Source organism: Magnolia sinica, chromosome 9, assembly GCF_029962835.1.
Source record: "Magnolia sinica isolate HGM2019 chromosome 9, MsV1, whole genome shotgun sequence".
NCBI lineage: Eukaryota > Viridiplantae > Streptophyta > Magnoliopsida > Magnoliales > Magnoliaceae > Magnolia > Magnolia sinica.
In genome coordinates this window covers 37,633,421-37,654,593 of record NC_080581.1, presented here as the reverse complement: position 1 = coordinate 37,654,593, position 21,173 = coordinate 37,633,421, and the positions used below count along the sequence as shown (strand labels likewise).

The 21,173-nt window shown below is 41.9% G+C and overlaps 3 protein-coding genes across 3 annotated transcripts in view; all 3 read right to left on the bottom strand.

The window, feature by feature from the left end:
• Positions 1-17,078, bottom strand: part of LOC131254968 (agamous-like MADS-box protein AGL11) — a 165,547-nt gene extending 148,469 nt beyond the window's left edge. Inside the window, exons 1-3 of the mRNA XM_058255668.1 lie at positions 17,058-17,078; positions 16,946-16,984; positions 15,988-16,244 (exon numbers count right to left, since the gene is read on the bottom strand). Coding sequence (XP_058111651.1) covers positions 15,988-16,244; positions 16,946-16,984; positions 17,058-17,078 — 317 coding nt within the window. The remainder of the gene's footprint in view (positions 1-15,987; positions 16,245-16,945; positions 16,985-17,057) is intronic.
• A 303-nt stretch (positions 17,079-17,381) lies between these two features.
• LOC131256254 (uncharacterized) lies at positions 17,382-18,480 on the bottom strand. The gene is made up of 4 exons (XM_058257243.1): positions 18,270-18,480; positions 18,105-18,176; positions 17,757-18,020; positions 17,382-17,663 (listed from the first exon to the last, which is right to left on the bottom strand). Exons 3-4 carry the CDS (start codon positions 17,991-17,993, stop codon positions 17,397-17,399), a joined length of 504 nt encoding a protein of 167 aa, XP_058113226.1. The 5' UTR covers positions 17,994-18,020; positions 18,105-18,176; positions 18,270-18,480; the 3' UTR covers positions 17,382-17,396.
• Positions 18,481-18,708: 228 nt separating this feature from the next.
• Positions 18,709-19,345, bottom strand: LOC131255154 (uncharacterized). The gene is made up of 2 exons (XM_058255852.1): positions 19,131-19,345; positions 18,709-19,035 (listed from the first exon to the last, which is right to left on the bottom strand). Exons 1-2 carry the CDS (start codon positions 19,216-19,218, stop codon positions 18,773-18,775), a joined length of 351 nt encoding a protein of 116 aa, XP_058111835.1. The 5' UTR covers positions 19,219-19,345; the 3' UTR covers positions 18,709-18,772.
• Between the last annotated feature and the right edge of the window lie 1,828 nt (positions 19,346-21,173).

Below are 21,173 nucleotides of genomic sequence, written 5' to 3'. Positions count from 1 at the left end.
CTTAGGGTCATCATCTCGACTCCCACTGTTGAATGATTCACCCTATGAGGTTCACCCTTGATGTAGTATGGCATTTAGGCCGCCACCATATATATATATATATATATATATATATATATATATAAAGGTGGAGATCCCCACCAAATATCATTCATGAAAGGAATGTACAACCATTTGGGCGGGACCCGACAAAAAGAACCAGGCCTCGCCTATCATATGAGGAACAATAGGCAAATGAAGGCCTCGACAAACAAAGAAAATGCAAAAGCGAAGAAAACATGGCCCCCGACTTACCCCATATATATATATATATATATATGAGAGTACATCATTATCGTAGATCATGCTGAGTATAACCTCATGATTCTTGCCCATGTGCATCATTTGTATTGACGAGCTACCCCAAAACATTGGGCCCCATTGATAATAATGCTTTCCACCATACCCTGTAGGACTACCCCAAGCTTTAGAGCCCTCCTTGTGATTTGTGTATTAGGCCTTCCATAGTAAACGTGATCCGCCTAGATGCATGGGTTTGCCCAAGCTTAGTGACCCAAACCGAGGCCCACTTAGATGATGGGTGAACTACTGACCCATTTGTAAGGACACGTAGTCCTAGATGTATGGACCCTACTGAGGCCCGCCTTGTATTCATATTGGGCCCCATGGGAAAGGAAAGCCCACTTATTGTATATCCACTTGACTTGCCCCATGAGACATATCTTATCCTTGTATCCAGTTACTAGGACTTCGGTGTCACGTATATATCATCCACACCGTCCATTTACTTCTTTGGGACAGGTGTGAGGCCTATCATTGACGTTAGTACACCATCACCTCTTGCCGTAGATGGGAGAATATGTGGTACCAGATTTAGTATATCCACTGTGTAGAGCCTATCTCGATGTATGGGTTAGACCCGCCGTTTTTCCAGTGGACCCCATCTTGGGATATATGATATATTAGTGCCTTAGGAGGCTAATGTTAGTCTAACATAGGACATACCACATGGACTCCTATAGTTGCAGAAGGGGCATGTCGTTTAGATCCTACTCTTTGTATGTGATATGCCGGTGATGGTCAATTATGGATTATTGTTGTCTGCCCTATTAAATAATCATGCCTATGTACTTTATTATATCATGATACATGCCCATAAGCGTCATATATATGCTTGTTATGAGGAGTGATTAATCATAGCATATGTCATTGGGTTGGTTTATTATGGAACTCCTTGTGAGACGGAGTTGCCCCACATGAGAGCATGGTACGCGCAGGTTTGATGCATGACTGGACAGTATGACTCAGGCATCTCGTATTTTGTGAAATGACCACCGTACGCCCTAGCGACATCAAGGCTGTGGCCTCCATAAACATATCGTGGATGGCCAGATGGGACACTGAAAATCTTTTTTTTTTACATTAGGCGCGATAAATGTCCCTGAGTGAAATTCCCTAAACCCTCATGGTACCTGAGGACGCTCCAATGTCTAGACCGAGTGGATATACATGAGCGCATGAGGGCCATATACCATTAGGTCGCGTATCCCACTGTGTCGTGGTCGGTTGGAAGGGGGTGTGGCCTTATCCGCCCGAGTGAGGGGGCTATAAGCTAGGCTGAGTTTGACCAGCTCATGAGTGGGTCCGCTACCAACAAGCCGGACCGATATTGGTAGTTGGGTAGTGAGCTCTCTTTCACTCACTTGGTTGCGCGGCTAGGGAGGCGGCAACCAGTGTGGAGTGTACTAGACCTCAGTGATGATCCTAGAGTTGTACAGTACTGATATGTGGACCTACTCAGTAGAAATTACGTACTCAACATTTAATTCATTCATTCATTCACTATCCACTCGGGTTGGTGGTGCTCAATCAAATCATTGTGTGTCTTCATAGTGGCCAGGATTTCGGTTAGGGTGCGCGACCAACATGAGATCAGGAGTTTACCACATTAAGTCTGGCTATCCAAATTTAGGTATGGGACTGGTTTGGATAGAAGTCTCTTATGATAGACCCTACAGCCTACGATACTACGTACTATCATCCCGACTTCATGCTTTAGCTTGGTCATTTCTTTTCGCATCGCATATTGCATTGCATCCCCAGCACATGGCATTTGGTTTAGCACGACCTCACATTGCATAGCCGATCTGCATTACATACTCTGACATTGTATGACTCATGGTGTCACGCCCCAAACTCGACAACCGGGCTCACAAAATTCCCGATCACCTAATCCGATACCGACAGCCTCCATAGTACCCCATTCTCGGCTTCCAGCGCCCATACGCCAGCTTCCAATCCTGGGATCCTATAAGGAGGATTTTTCGACGTACATTTATCTCGTAAGAAGCATAACCATATGTTTACCCAAATCACAAAGGCAACATCATCATCATCACATGTCCACTAATATAAATCATTTGAGTACAGTACTAAAAAGAAAATACATATATCGAAAATCAAAGCTCCAAAAGACAGTTGCACGCTCTAATCTCAACACTTCTGCAACCTAACACCACTTACACGCATCTATCGTGCATAAGCTTATAGAAAGCTTAGAGGGTGGTGTAAGTGTGTGCGCAAGGTAAGTACCAAGTATACAATACAAATCCATAAATCATATAATATCAGAAATACTAGTCACTCTAAGAGTCATACAATATCAGAGTGTGCAATATTAGAGTAATGCAGAAACATGCTGGCAAGTCCATAAATACCATCAGCCTTATCCAAGCTATGCGATGCAAAAACATAATAAGCCAAATATTATATACTGAGGCTGCAATGCAATATACAAATCCTGATGAGTCTACGAGTACCGCCAACCTCATCTAGGCCATATAAATGTAGAAACATAGTAATCCAAAATACCATATGTTGCGGATGTAATGCAATATGCAGTGCAAATGAAATGACCAATCTGGAGTGTGAAGTCGTGATGATAATATGTAGTATCGCAAGCTATGGGGTCCATCACAAGGGACTTCTATCCAAACCAGTCCCATACATAAATTTGGATAGATAGACTCAATGTGGTAAACTCCTGATCTCAGGTTGGTCGCGCGCCTAACCGAAACCATGGTCATTGCAATGGTACACGTAATGATCTAGTTACACGCCATCAGCCCTAGTGGATAGTGAATGAATGAACGAATGAGTCAAATGTGGGTACGTAACCCCATACTCAGTATGTCCACATGTCAGTATGGCTCATCTCTGGGATATCACCAAGGTCTAGTATACTCCACAATGGCTGCCACCTCTCTAGCCACACAACCAGTGAGTGGAAAAAACCTCACTATCCGCCTAGCCAGTAGTCTGTCAATACCTACCCGGCTCGTCGATAGCGCACTCATTTGGGAGCTGGTCAAACTCAACCTAGCTTACAGCCCCCTCACTCGGGCCGATAAGGCCACACCCCCTCCCAACTAACCACGACATAGTGGGAGACGCTGCATACTAGTATTCAACACCCAGGCACTCATGTATCCACTCAGTCTAGACGTTGGAGTCTCCCCTGGTACCAGAGGTTTCTAGGGCTCTCACCTAAGGACATCCTATATGCCCACAGTGCTAGAACCAAATATTTTCAGTATCCCATATGGTCATCCACGATGAACCTGTGGAGGCCACAGCCCTGATATCGCTAGAGCGTCAAGTGATCATGTCACATAAATGCAAGATGCATGAGTCATACCATTCAGTCATACATCAAACCAGCGCGTACTACGCGATCACGTGGGGCAACTCCATTTCTTAAGAAGTCCCCTAAATAACTCAGCCCACTAGCAATGCTATGATCAATCATTCCTCACAACAGGCATACAAATGATGCATATGGACATGTATCATGATGTAATATTAAGCATAATCTCAGTGTGTCCTACTAGACTAAGTATACTAGCATGATTATCAGATATAACAGGCGACAACCAGTCTTAACCGGTATGTCACTTACGAGAGTAGGGGCTGAACGATACGCCCTACTAGACATGTAGAAGTCTATATGGAATGGTCCACGATAAACTATCCTAACCTATTCAAGGTACTAACATATCATATATCCTAAGGCGGGGTCCATAGAGGGACGGTGGATCTAACACATACATCTAGATAGGCTCTACACAGTGGATATACTAAATCTGGTCCCACATATTCCTCCATTTACAGCAAGGGAGGTGATGATGATGTATTAATGTCAAAGATAGGCCTCACACTCGTCTTAAGAAGGTAAATGGACAGTGGGAATGATACATACATAACACGAGGTCCTAACAAACGATTACAAGGTAGGATACATCTCACGGGGTGAGTTAAGCGGGTATACAACAAGTGGGCTTCCTTGGTCCCTTTATCATGAACAACTGGGCTTTCATATGGGCTTTCATATGAGGGCCCAATATGAATACAAGGCGGGCCTTGGTAGGATCCACACATTCAGGACTATGTAACCTTATAAACAGTCCTGCTCATCATCTAAGTGGGGCCTCGGGTTTGGGTTACTAAGCTTGGACAAACACATTGTAAGACATGTATCCTAGCCCATACCATTTTGTAGACTTTTGTGGTCCTCTCGGTCGAATTATGATGACCCGTGATCTGTTATCGGCAGTTGCGTGCAACCTTAAGTTGTGTCCCGTATTCCATAGTCGGATCAAGCCGAGACTTGTACCCTAGCGACTGCGCCGTCACAACGGTTCCAACGCTACGTACGTGCCGAGGCGATACCCAAGCCAGAAGACACGGGCCCGCATTCAGTTTGAGGAAAATGACACGCGTTGCAAAATCTAAGAGAAATATCCTATCAATCACCTCACATGTCAAGTACAACACCCCATCCCCAAGCAACTCCCAAGTCAAAGCAACTCATCCCTTACATGTCAAAGTACACATCACCCATCCCTCTCTCTCTTTACATCCTATCCTCTCTCTCTCATTTTCTTCATTTTCAAGCAAACCCCATGAAAATCCAACGTCCAAGGGAGAGGAGAAAGCTAGGTGTGGCCCAGCTCCCTACCACCCAATCCCACCATCTAAAGACCATCTCCACCGTTGAAATACATCCCTTGGAGCTCTAGGGTGCGTTGATGGAAGAAGAAGCCCAAGAAGATCAAAGGTGGGTGATTTTATTTATTAATTTTGATGATTTGAGGGCCCACATATGGTGGGACCCATCTTAATGTATGATTGGTATCAAAGAGGGGCCCATAGTGGCGGGGTCCCTCTGTTACTCTGATTTCTCTCTCTCTCTATCTCTCTCTTTCTTTCCCTTTTTTTAGAGATGATGTGGCCCACCTGATTAGTAAACCCATGCCATCCAGCCACCCATCTGGACGTGCTGGGTAAGGCCGACCTTGAAGTATGGGTTTTATCAACACCGTCCATCTGACGGTAGACCCATCCATGTGGGTCGCACCTTAATGTTTATATGTTATCCACCTCGTCCATGCATGGGATGTGGGGCCCACTTTGATGATGCACTGATCACAGAACGTGGGACCACCGTGATGTATCTGTTGGTCCCAGCTGTCCATCATCTGGATGGTGGACCAGCAGCAACTAGCTGCTGTAGGACGCTAGCAAGTTCTATGGGTCGATCATGAGATATGTGTTTTATCTAGTCGTCCATTCATTTGCATGGGACCCACCCCATACGTGTAATACGTGTGAGGGTGGGTCTCACTAGATGTAGGTGCTTTATATCCAGTTGTCCGTCCAGCAGGGCTAGGACGGCGGGTCACATGATGAATGTATTGTATCTAGTCATCCATCTGGACGCTGGACGTTTCAATCCTTAAAAAAATAATATATATATATATATATATAATACAAATAATATATATATATATATCATGTGTGGGCCACACCACGTGAACCCACATGAAGCATCCCATCCACACCATGGCCAGGGACTAAAGCAAATCCAAACCTCTGGTGGGCCACTACGTGGACCACACCAGGATGTATGTGTTGCATCTGCACCATCCATTTGGACGGTGCTCGGTATAGCCCTACCATGAAGTGTGTGTTTCATCCTACCGTCCATCTATTTCGAGGGTGGGCCACTGTGGTGTGAGTGATTCCCAGCCATCCATCTAGACGGTCTGGGTGGGAGACACCATGATATGTATATATATTATATTATATTATGATGGGTCCCACGTGGGACCCACCTGGTATGGGAAACAGATTGGCTGGGTGCCTCAACTAGCCATACAACTTTTGTATATGGGACTCCCACATGTGGTATGTGGTAGATTCAAACCGTCCGTCCCTTGGTGGACCACCCTGATGTATTTATTCCATCCACACCGTCCAGATGGTACTGGACGGTGCTGATTTACATAGGTAATGTTTAGATGATGTTTGGATGGTGTTAATTTACATAGACAATGTTTAGATGGTGCGGAATTACATGGGAAATGTTTGGATGGTGCTGAGGTACCTAGACCATGTTTGGATAGTGTTGATCATCGTTAGTGGGCCATGTGCCCCATAGAATAATAGTGTACAGCGATACACATGTTACACCTACAACTATTAAAATGATTTTGGTGAGGTCCAAGCCCACTTGAGGACCATTGGTGCAGCCCATCCATGAGGTCCAATATGATGTATTTTGGCCCATGGGCGGGGCCCACCTGTTTGTATTATTAGGCCCAGATACGTGGCCCATGTGATGTATTTGAGGCCCAGGTGCAAGGCCCACCTATTGTGTATTTGAGGCCCGTTGGTGCGGCCCATTGATATAGCCCACTTGATGTGTATGAGGCCCATTGGTGCAGCCCATTGATGTAGCTCACTTGATGTGTATGAGGCCCATTAGTGTGGCCCATGTAATGCGGCCCATTGTGATGTATGTGGCCCACCATGATGTGGCCCATTATGACGTGTATGAGGCCCGATGTCATGTATATGAGACCCATAAGTTGAGGCCCGATGTGCTATATAAGGCCCATGTCTAGGGCCCACATGCTATGTATTCAAAGCCCATGAGCAAGGCCCACCTGTTGTGTATATAAGGCCATGGGCCCACTATATGTTTAGCCTTATGAGGACCACTCCTTGGGAGCAATGTTGGTTAAATGTCCACATTGATGGACGATGGTGGTTAAATGCCCACATTGTGACCTTCCCTTGGGCCCTTTGTTAGGCTGATTTCGATTGTCAAGGCCGATTATCAAGGCTGATTATTGAGGCCGATTCTAATTGTCAAGGCCGATTCCGATTGTCGAGGCCTATTGTTGAGGCCGATTCTAATTCCGATTGTTGAGGCTGATTGTTGAGGCCGATTCCAATTTTGATCGAGGCCAATTGTTGAGGCTGATTCTGATTCCAATTGTCGAGGTCGATTTCGATTGTCGATATTGATTCCGATTGTTGAGGCCGATTCCGATTTCGATTGTCGAGGCCGATTGTTGAGGCCAATTCCAATTCCGATTGTCGAGGTCGATTGTTGAGGCCAATTCTGATTCCGATTGTCGAGGCCGATTGTTAAGGCCGATTCCGATTCCAATTGTCGTGGCCGATTGTTGAGGCCGATTCCGATTCCGATTGTCAAGGCTGATTGTTAAGGCCGATTCTAATTCCGATTGTTGAGGCTGATTATCGAGGCTAATTCTAATTCCGATTGTCAAGGCTGATTCCGATTCCGATTGTCGAGTCCGGAGATCGAGGCCGATGTCGAGGGCCAATGTGATGTATATGTGGCCCGTATTTTAGGTCCATTGTGATTTCTGATTGTTAAGGTCGATTCTGATTTCGATTGTCGAGGCTGATTTCCATTGTCGAGGCCCAATGAGATGCATATGCAGCCCGTATTTGAGGCCCATTGTGATGTGCATTCGACCCGTGTTTGAGGCCCAATGTGATGTATATGTGGCCCGTATTTGAGGCCCATTGTGATGTGTATTCAGCCCGTGTTTAAGGCTCAATGTGATATATATGAGGCCTATGTGATGCATTTGAGGGCCAGGCAATGAAGCCCATTGTGATGTATGTTAGGCCCATCGTGATGTGTATTAAGCTCTTGAGTGAGGCCCATGGTGTTGTATATTTGACCCTTGTGTGAGGCCATGGGTCCACTATATGTTAGGCTCTATGTGGGCCATTCCTTGGGGACAATGTTGGTTAAATGTCCATATTGTCGAGGTCGATTGTCAATGTCAGTTATTGATACTGATTATGAATATGTGACAGCATAGCATCATGATACATGCCCATACGCATCATCTGCATGTTTGTTATGAGATATGATTGACCATTGCATATGTCATAGTGCCGGTTGTTATGAGACTCCCTGATAGGCGGAGACTGTCTCACATGAGCGCACGATTTGTGCAGGATTGATGCATGACTGGATTGTATGACTCATGCATCTTGCATTATGTGCTGTGATTACTGTACACCTTAGTGACATCAAGGTCGTAGCCTATACAGGCATATCGTAGATGGCCAGATGGGACACCAAAAATCTATTCTACATGGGGTGCTATAGATATCCCTGGGTGAAAGTCCCAAAACCCTCTTGGTTCCAGAGGTTGCTCCAACGCCTAGACCGAGTGGATGTATGAGCATATGAAGGTCGTATACTGTTAGGCCGTGTCTCCTACTGTGTCATAGTCGGTTAGAAGGGGGTACGGCCTTACCTACCCGAGAGGAGGGGCAACACTAGGTTGAGTCTGACCAGCTCAAGGAATGGGTCTGCTATAGACGAGTCGGACCCGATATTGGCAGGTGGATAGTGAGGACTCTTCGACTCACCTTGTTACGCGCGATGGGGCGACAATCTAGTTTGGAGTGGAATAGACCCCAGTGATTCCCCAAAGAGGAACTGTACTGATATGTGGACTTATTGAATAGGAATTGCATACTCATTCATTCATTCATTCACTATCCACTCGGGCTGGGGGTACGTAACTATTTGTTACGTGTACCTTCGCATGGCCAGAATTTCGATTGGGCGTGCGACTAACCTGAGATCTAGAGTTTACCACACTGAGTTTGACTATCCAAATTTAGGTATGGGACTGGTTTAGATAGAAGTCCCTTGTGATGGACCCCGTAGCCTATGATACTATGTACTATCATCCCGACCTCACATTTCAGCTTGGTCATTTCATTCGCATCGCATATTGCATCCGCATGCATATGGCATTTTGGGTTGTTATGTTTTCTGTACTTATATGGCCTAAATGGACTTAGCAGGATTTACATATTGCATTGTACCATCGGCATCTAATATTTGGCTCTCTATGACTCCTCATTTGCATAGCCAATCTATATTGTGTACTATGATATTGTATGACTCATGGACTTGTCAGTATTTTTGCTTACTTAGTTATCGTATGATTTATAATCTTGTCAATATTTTCAGCATTGTATGATTATAGCATTGCATTGAATACTTGGCACTTATCTTGTGCACACAGTTTCACCACCCTCTAAGCTTTCTATAAGCTTATACATGATAGTGCATGCAAGTGGCATTAGGTTGCAGCAGCGTTGAGCTTGGAGCGTGCAGCTGTCTTCTAAAGCTTTGATTTTTGATATATGTATTTTCCTTTCAGCACTGTATTCAAATGTTTATATTAGTGGATATGTGATGATGATGTTACCTTTGTGATTTGGATATACTTGTAGTTATGCTTTTTATGAGACAAATGTACGTTGAAAATCCTCCTTGTAAGATCCCAGGATCGGAATCTGGAGTATGGCACTAGAAGCCGAGAATGGGGTACTATGGAGGCTGTCGGCACCGGATTCGAGGATCAGAAATTTTGTGGGCCCAGTTTCTGAGCTTAGGGTGTGAAACACATGCATTTAGGTGGGCCACATTCTCTATGGAAGGCCCGGTATGAACACAAGATGGGCTCCAAGGCTTGGGTGGTCCCACAGGGTATAGTGGAAAGCATCAATATCAAATAGGGGCCCAACGGTTTGGGATAGCCCAACAAGGGAAGGATGGGTATCACTAGCATCAATGGGCCCCAGTGATTTGGGATGGCCCAATAAGGGAAGATGGGTTGAAAATTGGGTATCACAGTGGGCCCTACAAGGTATGGTTTTCAATAGTAGATGTTTAACCACCATTATTCCTATGATGGGGTCCACTAAGGATTTGGACTTAACTCTTAATGGGGTTGTAACGCCCCAAATTTTGAGGGTCGAGCAAAGCTCAACTCCCGAGATCCAACGCATCACTTATGCAACATAAATAATGATGTTTAAATGTTGTCCATGTTAGGGCATTAAACATAAGAGGGATTATACTAAAACAGCATATCATACTCCAAAGACAATTTAATTTAGCAAGCAGAAGACTGAAACACATATATATAAGTACGCGAGGGTGTCGCAACCTCTAGAGTATGAGTATGATACCGGGTTGAATATAAACATGTATTGTCTCAAAATTTACAAAATATCAAAATGTACATGTCCGACTAATCCATATAATCCTTGTGATCCCGTCGATCAGCGCATGGTCTACATAGACCCACCTGATAGTTGTACATAAGAGAACTCCTTGTCAAAGAAGTCCATCATAGTTGTATAGACTCCGTCATCACCTGCATCTACAATAGAGTCTGGTTGGTGTTTTAAAACACCGTCCCAAAGTGGGGGTGAGTGATCAACTCAGTGGTACTATATCCTAAGTACTCTTGTTAATGCAGGGATGGTATGCTGTAATGATGCGTGCACTCGTAAGAAACTCCCTCACAAGTGACTCCGTCAACCTTTCACGCATGACAAACTCCCTAAACATGCCCTTCATCGCCAACGCACATACAATGCGGTGCTTGGTCATGTTAGCCAAGTATTTAATTAGGCTTATTCATACAGCATATTTGAGAAGCTAAGGCACCTCCCTTTATATCATTAACCCAAGCGGGGATCCATCTAGGGTCGTCAATCCTAGTTAATCACATACGATAGGCAAGTTGTAGGGCGTCACCCCTAATGAAAGCAGTGGATAGGCAAATTCAAGAGCTTATACTCGAAGACACTACGGGGAGGCTCGTCACTTCAGCATAGCCGACAGCTCGAATACAGTGTCCCATACCACCATATTCGGCTAACGACTTTTGGGTTGCTCACTGGTCACTACGAAGAGGCTCATCACCCCAGACCACGGTGTCACATACCACCATGCCTGGCTCATAAGTCTTAGCGGATCGTGGTACCATGGTTGAAACAAATTTTACATTAGTAAGTGGTACCTTAGATTTAAGCAGTGGCATCCATACATGGTAAACACATAATAAGCCAATCGGTTTATTAGACAAGTTCGGTTAGTACGAGTGCACACTGAATTAATTAACATAGAGCGCATAAGCACTCCATGTGGCCTAACCACTGTCGACAATCATCGAACGACCAGGATTCACCGAGCGTATCAAATATGGCAAGACTAATTCGGTCATTCAAATGAGAACTATTACCAATTGCCTGGACCACGTTGTAGTCCCAAACTTACACAAATGTAGCATGTAAATACATGTGTTAATCATATCAGCATTTGACAAACAATTCTAATCAATTCCTCATTTAAGCATTTCATCAAACGCAATGAACATGTTACCAACTGTTCGCGTTTTATCCATAAATTGCATAATCAAAATTAAGATTACATGAAGGAAACTATACATATAGATAAGGTAATTGAGAATCATATCTCAATACCCTTAATAATTATAATTCACCAACAATTTTTCTCATTCAGACATTTTATCAAACACTTGGACTACACATTACCACATACATAGACTGAATTAGTTACGACATATATTATGGCAAATCCTTTCACAAGAAGATTGTCATACACACAACAAACATGAATTCTAGGTTAATAGTCAGGGCAAGCACAAATCATAATTTCAAGTTCATTCAAACATTTCAATAAACAACTAGAATGCATACTTGTCTAACATAGTTCATACATGTATAATATATGGAAAACGTTGTAACTAAGATCATATAGCAGCAATCAAGTCATACATAAATCATTGTTGACCTTGAAAGCCTTGAAAACCATAACCTAAACGTTTATAGTCCGCACCTTCCGTCGAAATCCTCCTTTCAAATGTGGTTCGAATCCTACATTCCCAAATACAGAACAACGGGTACCTAAATCATGAAATATGTTAGCTATTTCGTCAATTACTCTATTTGGATTCCTAAATCAAGATTAGGGTTACGATTTTTTTACCCAAATCGTAGTTGAAACGATTAGTGTAGCGATAGTGGGGAGGTGAATTAGCACGTGGAGTAGTGGGAGTGAATCCTGGTAACGATCTCCTGAACTCTCTCTCTTCTCCTCACTCTTTTCTCTTCTTTCTCTCTTCTCTCTCCTAAGGTTAGAGAAATTCGTATGGAATGGGACTGGGGTGGTTTAAGGGCATTATATAGGCCCAAAATTGATGTCAATGGCCCCAGGGCCATGGTATACGTAGGTTATAGCCAAAAGGTATCTGTTTCGGGCAGATGGGACACATCTGGAGGTCCATTATCTGTCTATGTCACAGAGTAAGTTCCCTGACAATGGATCTAGGCTAGGATGCGATTTCGACACGTTTGGATTGGCCAATCAACTATGACGGACCTGTATCAGATCAATGGTCGTTATCACTTGATCAAGGCCACAAGTATACCGATATGTGCAGGAAAATTTTCCTGATCCATGGGTACAGTTGGGTTAGAAACTGATGGTCTCAAGTCTTCAACTTCGCCCGCAAGCGAATGATCCAATTCACTTAAGTTTGAGTTCATTTTCTACAAATATTCGCGTTTCTCACACACTTTGCTCAGGGCTCAAGTTGTACATTTTTGGATACTATCTGGGCTCGATTCCCGCAATGGTTGTCAAGCCCAATAAGACGATCATAGCCCTACAGTTTCACGGTCATCGGACTTTCGACGTGCAATCCAGGTCCGATACGGAGTTTTAATGTGCTCCCGAGAGTAACCGGCTTTTGAAATTTCTCCTAGGTTTTTAAGTAGTGTTGAGTCAATGATTTTGACGGGTTTGGGTCTTGCATTTGTATAGATAGTAGTTCAAGCTAATCCACCGATTAATTCAGTTTAGTACTTAATTAATTTTCGTCTAATTTCTACAGAATACGGTCCTTAGGGATTTCGGCCTGAGGTGGTACTTGTGCCTTTGTACGAATTTTTTTGAGACATTACAATCTACCTCCCTTAAAAGAAATTTATCCCCGAAATTAGTACATCTTCGTACTCCTCGATGATTTGCGGGTAGTTCTTAAGGACTTCAGCTTCCGTTTCCCAAATAGCCTCTTCCTCAGTGTGGTGAGTCCACAATACTTTCACAAGCGGGATAACTTTACTACGCAGCACTTGTTCCTTCCTATCTAGAATACGTGTTGGTCGAAGTATATAGGTAGCATCTTCACTTAGCTATACTTGCTCCCATTTGATAATATGAGAAGGGTCAGGAATGTATTTCTTCAGTATCGATACATGAAATACGATGTGCACGCCTGCGAGTGGTGTGGGTAAGGTGAGACGGTATGCTACCACACCCACTCAATCTAGAATCTGGAATGGGCCTATGATTCTTGGCGTAAGCTTCCCTTCCTTGCCAAAATGGAGTACTCCCTTCATGGTAGAAAACTTTAAGAAACACATGGTCCCCAACTTTGAATTCGAACTGCCACCGTCGTGTATTGGTGTAACCACAAAAAAAATAGGGCAACGCCGACGGCTAAAAACCGTCGGCAATGACCTTCCCCAACTGCTTTTAGTTATCACAAGGTCCGTTGGTAAAGGGTGCGTAAGTGTTGCTCACCGATGGATTAAAACCGTCAACAGCTAAAACCGTCGGCCTTTCTGACGGTAAGGACGATGGCTAAAAACTGTCGGCATTTTCGGCGGCTAAAACTGCTGATGTTTTCGGTGGCTAAAACCTATCGGCGTTATCGGTTGTCAAAACTGTGGGCGTTTTTGGCGGCTAAAACCGTCGGTGTTTGCGGCGGCCAAAAACCGTCGGCGTTATCGGCGGCTAAAACCACCGGTGTTTGTGGCGGCTAAAAACCGTCGGCGATTCTCATCAATAAATAATAATACTAAGAATTTGGATGATATATTTGATTTTGATTTCTTCCTATTCTATTGTGCAAACTTTACCTTCTCAAATAGGTTGGTTCATTTAGGACTTCAAAGAAATGGGTATATCTAGTTTTGGATATGTACGTTGATTAACGCACACATCCAAAACTGGATATACCCATTTCTCCCAAGCCATGAACGAACCAACCTCTTTGAGAAGTTAAGTCTACACAATAGAAAAGGAAGAAATCAAAATCAAATATAGCATCCAAATTCTAAATATTTGGATTAGATATATGTTTTTTTTTTTTTTTTTTTAAAAGAAAAAAAAAAGAAGAGAGACTAGAGATATACAGAAGCTTTAGATATCATAGAATCTGTGCAACCCCGCAGCATAGTACATAAAATCCGTGCACTTGAAGGTCCACGTCCATGGTACCACTACACCCATCCAACAGGATAATGTAAACCCAAAAAGGCATTTCAAACAGAAGAAGATAGATGGCCATGCACATTCTCTCCCGCATTAATACAACATTGAGGCTTATGTAATCCTTATACTGAGAAATCACAAACGAAAGGAGCTGCTGGAGCATGTAACAGGTTTTCTACTGCCTAGTAATCCTTATACTGAGAAAAAAAGCTCTCTATCTAGGAATAGAACATCATAGACAACACAGCTTATCTTTCTATTTCCAAGATAATCCTAGTAAAAACAACAACAGCAATGACAATCAGAGGGGAGTGAACTGCATACCCCAGCTTTCGATGTATCCATCCTTTATATTTTTGGTTAGATTAGTCTCGGAGAGTGCATACCCCAGCTTTCGATGTATCCATCCTTTATATTTTTGGTTAGATTAGTCTCGGAGAGTAGACTGTCCTATACGGAAAAAGATGGGGCATACAAGATATCAATACGACATGGGTGTACAGCCCAGCCAACATACATGCTAACCAGCACACGTGTGAGATCCGGCCCTTCCATCAGGTGGGGGACACTATGTTGATGTACAGGCCCAAAAGTAAATCCGTCCACTCATCAGGTGGGGTTTCTGTGTATATTTAAGAAATAGATGGTAAAGCAAGTTTTGTAGACGTCCAAATGGTTCGTACTCTGTCAATGACTTAATGAGTGGGCCTGCCTGATTATTGGGTCAGGGCATCTAGAAGATGGGGCCCATATGATGAGAGGCTTGGAATGTACACCATATTTAGTGTTGTAGTGTATAGATCGGTTAGCTTCATTAAAATTAACAATGTTCCATTCTCTTAAAATCCCTAACACCGAATCAATTTACAGCATTTCAGAGAAAAACATGAAGAACTATCCAAAGATGAAATGAAAGATAAAAGGAAAAAGAAAAAGAAAAATGAGATAAAATTCATGGATATTAAAATCTTATTCCTTTTGTTTTTTTTCCTCTAGTTTTCTACTTCCTTCTAGTCTCAAAACGACATGAAATATCAGAGACTATGAAATTAGAGAGAACAAAATTCAGAAATAATCATAGCTTCTTACTATACATTTCATTTCAAGATCAAACAAACAAGAAATTAATGACAAAACGTAATAAACAACCAATACATTTCTAAAAACAAAAGCATATAAGTAAGAAGTCTAAACGCTCATCATCCCAAATCCAAGATGGATTGCACAAAACTCAGTTTATTCTACGTCTCTCGCAAGAAATTCAAAGCTACCAAACACAGATGCAAGAGAGAAGAAACCCACCAAAAGCAATCTCTCCAAAATAATCTAATACTCTATTTTATTTTATTTTTTCATTAAGAGAAATAAAAAGACTTATTGGGCAAATGGGGCACTTCTTTTTCTCAAGATGAATTGCTTAATTCAAGTAATTTCTGACATGGGAAAGAAAATCAAAGAAAATGGGTAGAGAGAAAAAGAAATACCTATTGTTGGAGTATTCGTACAGACGGTCGCGGCTTGAGAAGACAATGAGTGCAACTTCAGCATCACAGAGAACAGATAATTCGTAGGCTTTCTTGAGAAGACCATTCCTTCGCTTGAAGAAAGTAACCTGACGGTTTGTGGTGTTCTCGATCCTCTTGATTTCAATCTTACCCCACCCCATTTCAGGATTCTTGATCTCTCTCCTCTTCCCTTGATCTTTTGCTCTAGTTTTCTTGATTTTCTCTTCTTGAATAAACTGATAAAAAAAAAAGAAACACTGAGACATGAAATTAAATGAATAAATAAACAAATGAACAGAAAAATGTTTTAAAGCTATAATTTAAAAATATATGGACGGCATGGATGAAAAGCATACATTATGGTGAGGCCCACAGACCACCGACCATCCGCCATTGGCTGGTGGCAGGGCGAGTACCCAATCCGTTTCCGTGAAAGGAGGGGTATTTCCGTTCTCAAATTTGATGTCCGTACGAGCAGGTCTAAGTTCCCAAACTAAGTTTGTATTGCTTCATAAAAACTGCCGGATAAAAGGTGGGGTCTACAGTCACAAATTTCTCGTCAGTATGCGGTGGATTAGGTGTTGCCCGGGTAACCGCTTAGTCAGTGTTATCCTTACTGTGGGGCCTACCTTGATGATATTTTGTATATCCACACCATCCATCTGTTTCTCCAGACCATGTTAGGACAGTGACTAAAAATTTATGCAGATCCAAATCTCAGGTGTAAAACACCACAGGAAATAGTGGTTATTCAGTGCTTCACCATTAAAAATTCCAAAAGGGCCGATAGTAAGGTTTTCATAATTTTTTTTGGTAATCCAACCTGTTAATAATATCCACTTCAAAATCGACTTATGTAAACCACTTCAAAATTGAGCTTATGTAAACTGATTTTAAGATAGCTAGAGTAAAACCATTTACCCTTGAAGTAACTTACAGCATATGGTAATCTGTATGAGGTGTAATTTCTGTACACCTGCAGAACCACCAGCAATCGTGGAAGAAATTACAGCAGAACCACGTAAAAACTAATCGTCGGAGCTGATCACATTCTCTGCAATGGCTGCCATGGATGATGAAAATTCCCTACAGCTCTCTCTCTCTCTCTCTCTCTCTCTCTCTCCCCCCCAAGTGCAAATTACACTTAAAGAAGTGAAAATTATTACAAATCTTTCAATTCCTCAAATGGAGGTTGAAAATTGAAATGCCAACCAAATATATCAATGTATAAATGTGGGTGTTAAATCCATTCCATTCAATATATGTGGGTGTAATCTAAAGTAAGTGTTAAATTCATTTGATTCCATAATATGCATGCATCTGTCTATGTTACTGTATAGTTTAAAAACAAAAGTTAATTGTATTGTAATGTTTAATATTCATAAACTTCATGGATAGATGGATAGAAATAGCTTGGGCCAGACGACAAATCCTCCTACACCGACCTCTCCAAGCGTATCATGATAACCATCTTCCTTCCGTAGCTCTGACTGCAGAGCTATAATCTCCATCAAGACGACACTAAAATTTCCATCGCCCATTTCTGCTCCATGGACATGGGTATTTGGATCAACTGCATGCACCTCACCACGAGCAATTACCCATTTCTTCCAATCACAGAGATCGCATCTCTTGCCAAGATTTACCAAATCAGGCTACATGTACACATATAACATGTCATTAATATTTTTAAATGGAGGTGCATATAATCATAAGCTTAAATTAGTATTAGAGAAATGCATACATACCGACAATGAATGACTAGATTTAAATAGAGGAATTGTCGGTGGAGCCACATCCCTTTGTTCCCCTTGTTTATCTACAAAGCAATTAAACTTCTGGTGGAGATCTCCCTGGCTTTTCTTCACAACATCTAATTCATCTACCAAATTATCTCGTTCCCGCGACACCGCACCAAGCTTATGTACAATAGGCATTGTCTTCTTCAATGCAATCTTGCCTACATTTCCACCTATCCCCCGCATGCGCCCTCTACTATCACTCCCAATTGACTATAAACAGAATTGCAATTAGATTTATTAGAGAATGCATTAAGTCTAAATAAACTCAAGTATTTGAAGGACATGCATATATACCTATGTAAGGGCATCATCTACACTGGTCATTCGAGATGCAGGATTACTACTTTGAATCGATTGTATTTTTTCCTATGACAACATCCAAGAGAAAAATTATAGTGCGAGAAAGAAGCATTTAAAATTCACATGGATAATGAAAGGATGTATGAGGGTTGCACTTACAAAGGTTTCTGAAAACTGCACTTCGTTATCCTTTGTTGTATGGGCTCGGATGTACACCCTAGCCCTACCAACCTCGGTATCAGTAGTAAGATTCCTCTCAATTGCCTTTTCCCATAACATCCATGCCAAAACACATAAATGATGGAATTAAACGATTAATAAATTGAAATAATCATCATAAATAAAGTAGAGTTATGTTATTTTAGGACATGTACCATCTCATGAAGTGTGGCGGCCATGCTACGCGGACCAAGTGTAGAAGGGCCAACTTGTTTGGCCGGATTGGATGCATTTCTTACACTTGATTCCTTGAATTTATCAGTATTGCAATAATATACAAAGCTCATCCAATCCTTAATAGGAACACCAATAGGGGCGGGATACGATTTCACAACTGTAGGATCTCTATCCTTAACATACTTTTTATGCAAATTGTTCTTGAAATTTCTCCAAGAGGCCATACAGCGATCACGAACGTATTGTGGCCACGCTTCTTGGTTACCCTAAAATTCATAACTACACACCAAGATATCACTGACCCTCTGAATGTCCTGTGGAGGCACCTGCCGAAAGTCTGTGTAGGTGATCAGAATGTGTGCACGAGTGAGAACACCAATGCTTGAATTGAATCCGATCTGATTTGCATCCCCTGCATTCGGTTGCCCAAATTCATTAATCCCAATTACCCTTTTCAATGAAGGCTTCTCATGTAATTCTGAACCTCGCGTAGGACCTCTCTTCTTAGACGATGAAGATGACGACCTGCCTGCATAAAAAGAAAAATAGCTACACACATGTTTCATCATCGCCAATATAAAAGATATTTTAAATCTAGACAATTAAGGAAGGCTATCTTATTACCTCTAGCATCTTCAAGGGCTACATCTTCAGGAGCTGCATCCCCTAGCGGCTCTGCGCCGAATGACTCTGCCTCTGAGTGAAAGATCATTTTAAAAGAAATTTTAAATCTAAACAGGTAACGAGAGCTATGTTATTACCCTTGGCATAAAAAGAAAAATAGCTACAAACATGTTTCATCATCGCCAATTTAAAAGAAATTTTAAATCTAAATAATTATGAAAGGCTATCTTATTACTTCTAGCATCTTCAAGAGCTGCATCTTCAGGGGCCGCATTCCCTAGCGACTCTGTGCTGAATGACACTGCCTCTAAGTGAAAGATCATTTTAAAAGAAATTTTAAATCTAAACAATAACGAGAGCTATGTTATTACCCCTAGCATCTTTATGGGATGCATCCCTAAGCGACTCTTACCTCTATATCCATCTTCAAGATCTAATTTGTAAAGTAATTACTATAAAAATTTCTATCCAAATAACAAAGTACCAAGTATAATAAAGAGAAGAGTAAATTAATTTGTAAATTTTTTCTATCACATTAATATGATAATGGAAAAATCAAAAAGAGCATAAATCAAAATCGTTTCGTTACATGCATAATATAACCAATAAATCAGGTTTTTTTTCCCTGCTCTCTTTCTTTTCTTTTTCTTTTCAACAACCACACAAATATCTTCAATGTCATTGAATAACAACTCGCCACCCATGTCTACTTCGGTGAGATCAGGTCCTACTTCAGCCTTAGTTACAACCCGTGTTTCTGATAAAAGGCTTGTCTCATCTTCAACGAAAATCTTTCTTGGAACCTCCAAGACCACGTGCCAATCAGGATTTTTTGGATCTCTAGAATAGAAAACCTGCACGGCATGCTCCGCAAGAATAAATGGCTCATCACCCACTTGGTCTGAACTGAGAAGATTAGACAAATTCACCAGTCTCAAATTCCCTACCGCATCGAAAGAAACACCTTGGTGCGTCACCTTCACCCAATCACACTTTAGTAGGACTGGCTTGTACCCTTCTTGATACTCTAGTTGGATGATTTTGCGGAGGACTCCGTAATAAGGTACGGATTCATCCACTGGATTCTTATCCTTAGCAGTAGATCGGAAGGTGGTCATACTCTCTGTGTTAACCCCATTGTTCTAGTTCATTTTATTCTCTTCGTTTTCCTTGGTGACGAAGAGGAAACCATTGATACAATACTTATTGTACTGCATCGCAAAAGCCTTTGGTCCCCTAACTATATCTCTGAAGACTTCATTACTTGATTCATTCAAGTCTAGTTGTTTCTTCAACCAAGGTATGAACTCATCATCACTCGCCACCTTAGTCCTAGTCCTGGCAACTACATTGCGTTGCTTTAAGAAATTAGCATATTTCCTGCAAGTTAAGAAGGTTGTTACAAAATTGACAATTTTTTTCATAAATGTTGTTATAATGTTATTGAATCAAATTTGAAAAAAAAAATGAAGAAGACATATACATACAAGCTAAGTCCAGTTCGTACCCTTGCCATGTCTCATAGTTAGGATGACTCTTCAGTACCTGGGTGCGAGCCTGTTCGTACTCAATACCTTATCAAACAAAACTTTGACTAGGGCTAACTGGGCCAACCACGTCAACATCGAAGTCGTCAACAACATCTTGTAACTTCGGCATGAGTGAAATTGATCCGTCTAATCGCTTTTCCAATTTCACCAAGAGGCTTGTGTTATTTTTCCCTCTATACTGGTTGCAGTATATAAGTGTCTCCTCTTGAATGTATCGTTCTGCTATACAACCTTCAGGTCGTGTCATATTGCGGACGTACGCCTTAAGCGTCTTCATGAACCTAACAAAGTTAACGACACATTAGAAAATGTAATTGCAGATATTGGATCGGTTTATTCAGATTAAAATCATATCATACCTTTCGAATAGATACATCCATCGATAGTAGACAGGACCACATACGCGAGCCTCGTAAGCCAAGTGGATAGGCAGATGCATCATCACAATAAAAATTGAAGGAGGGCATGTAATCTCGAGCTCACACAAAGTCCT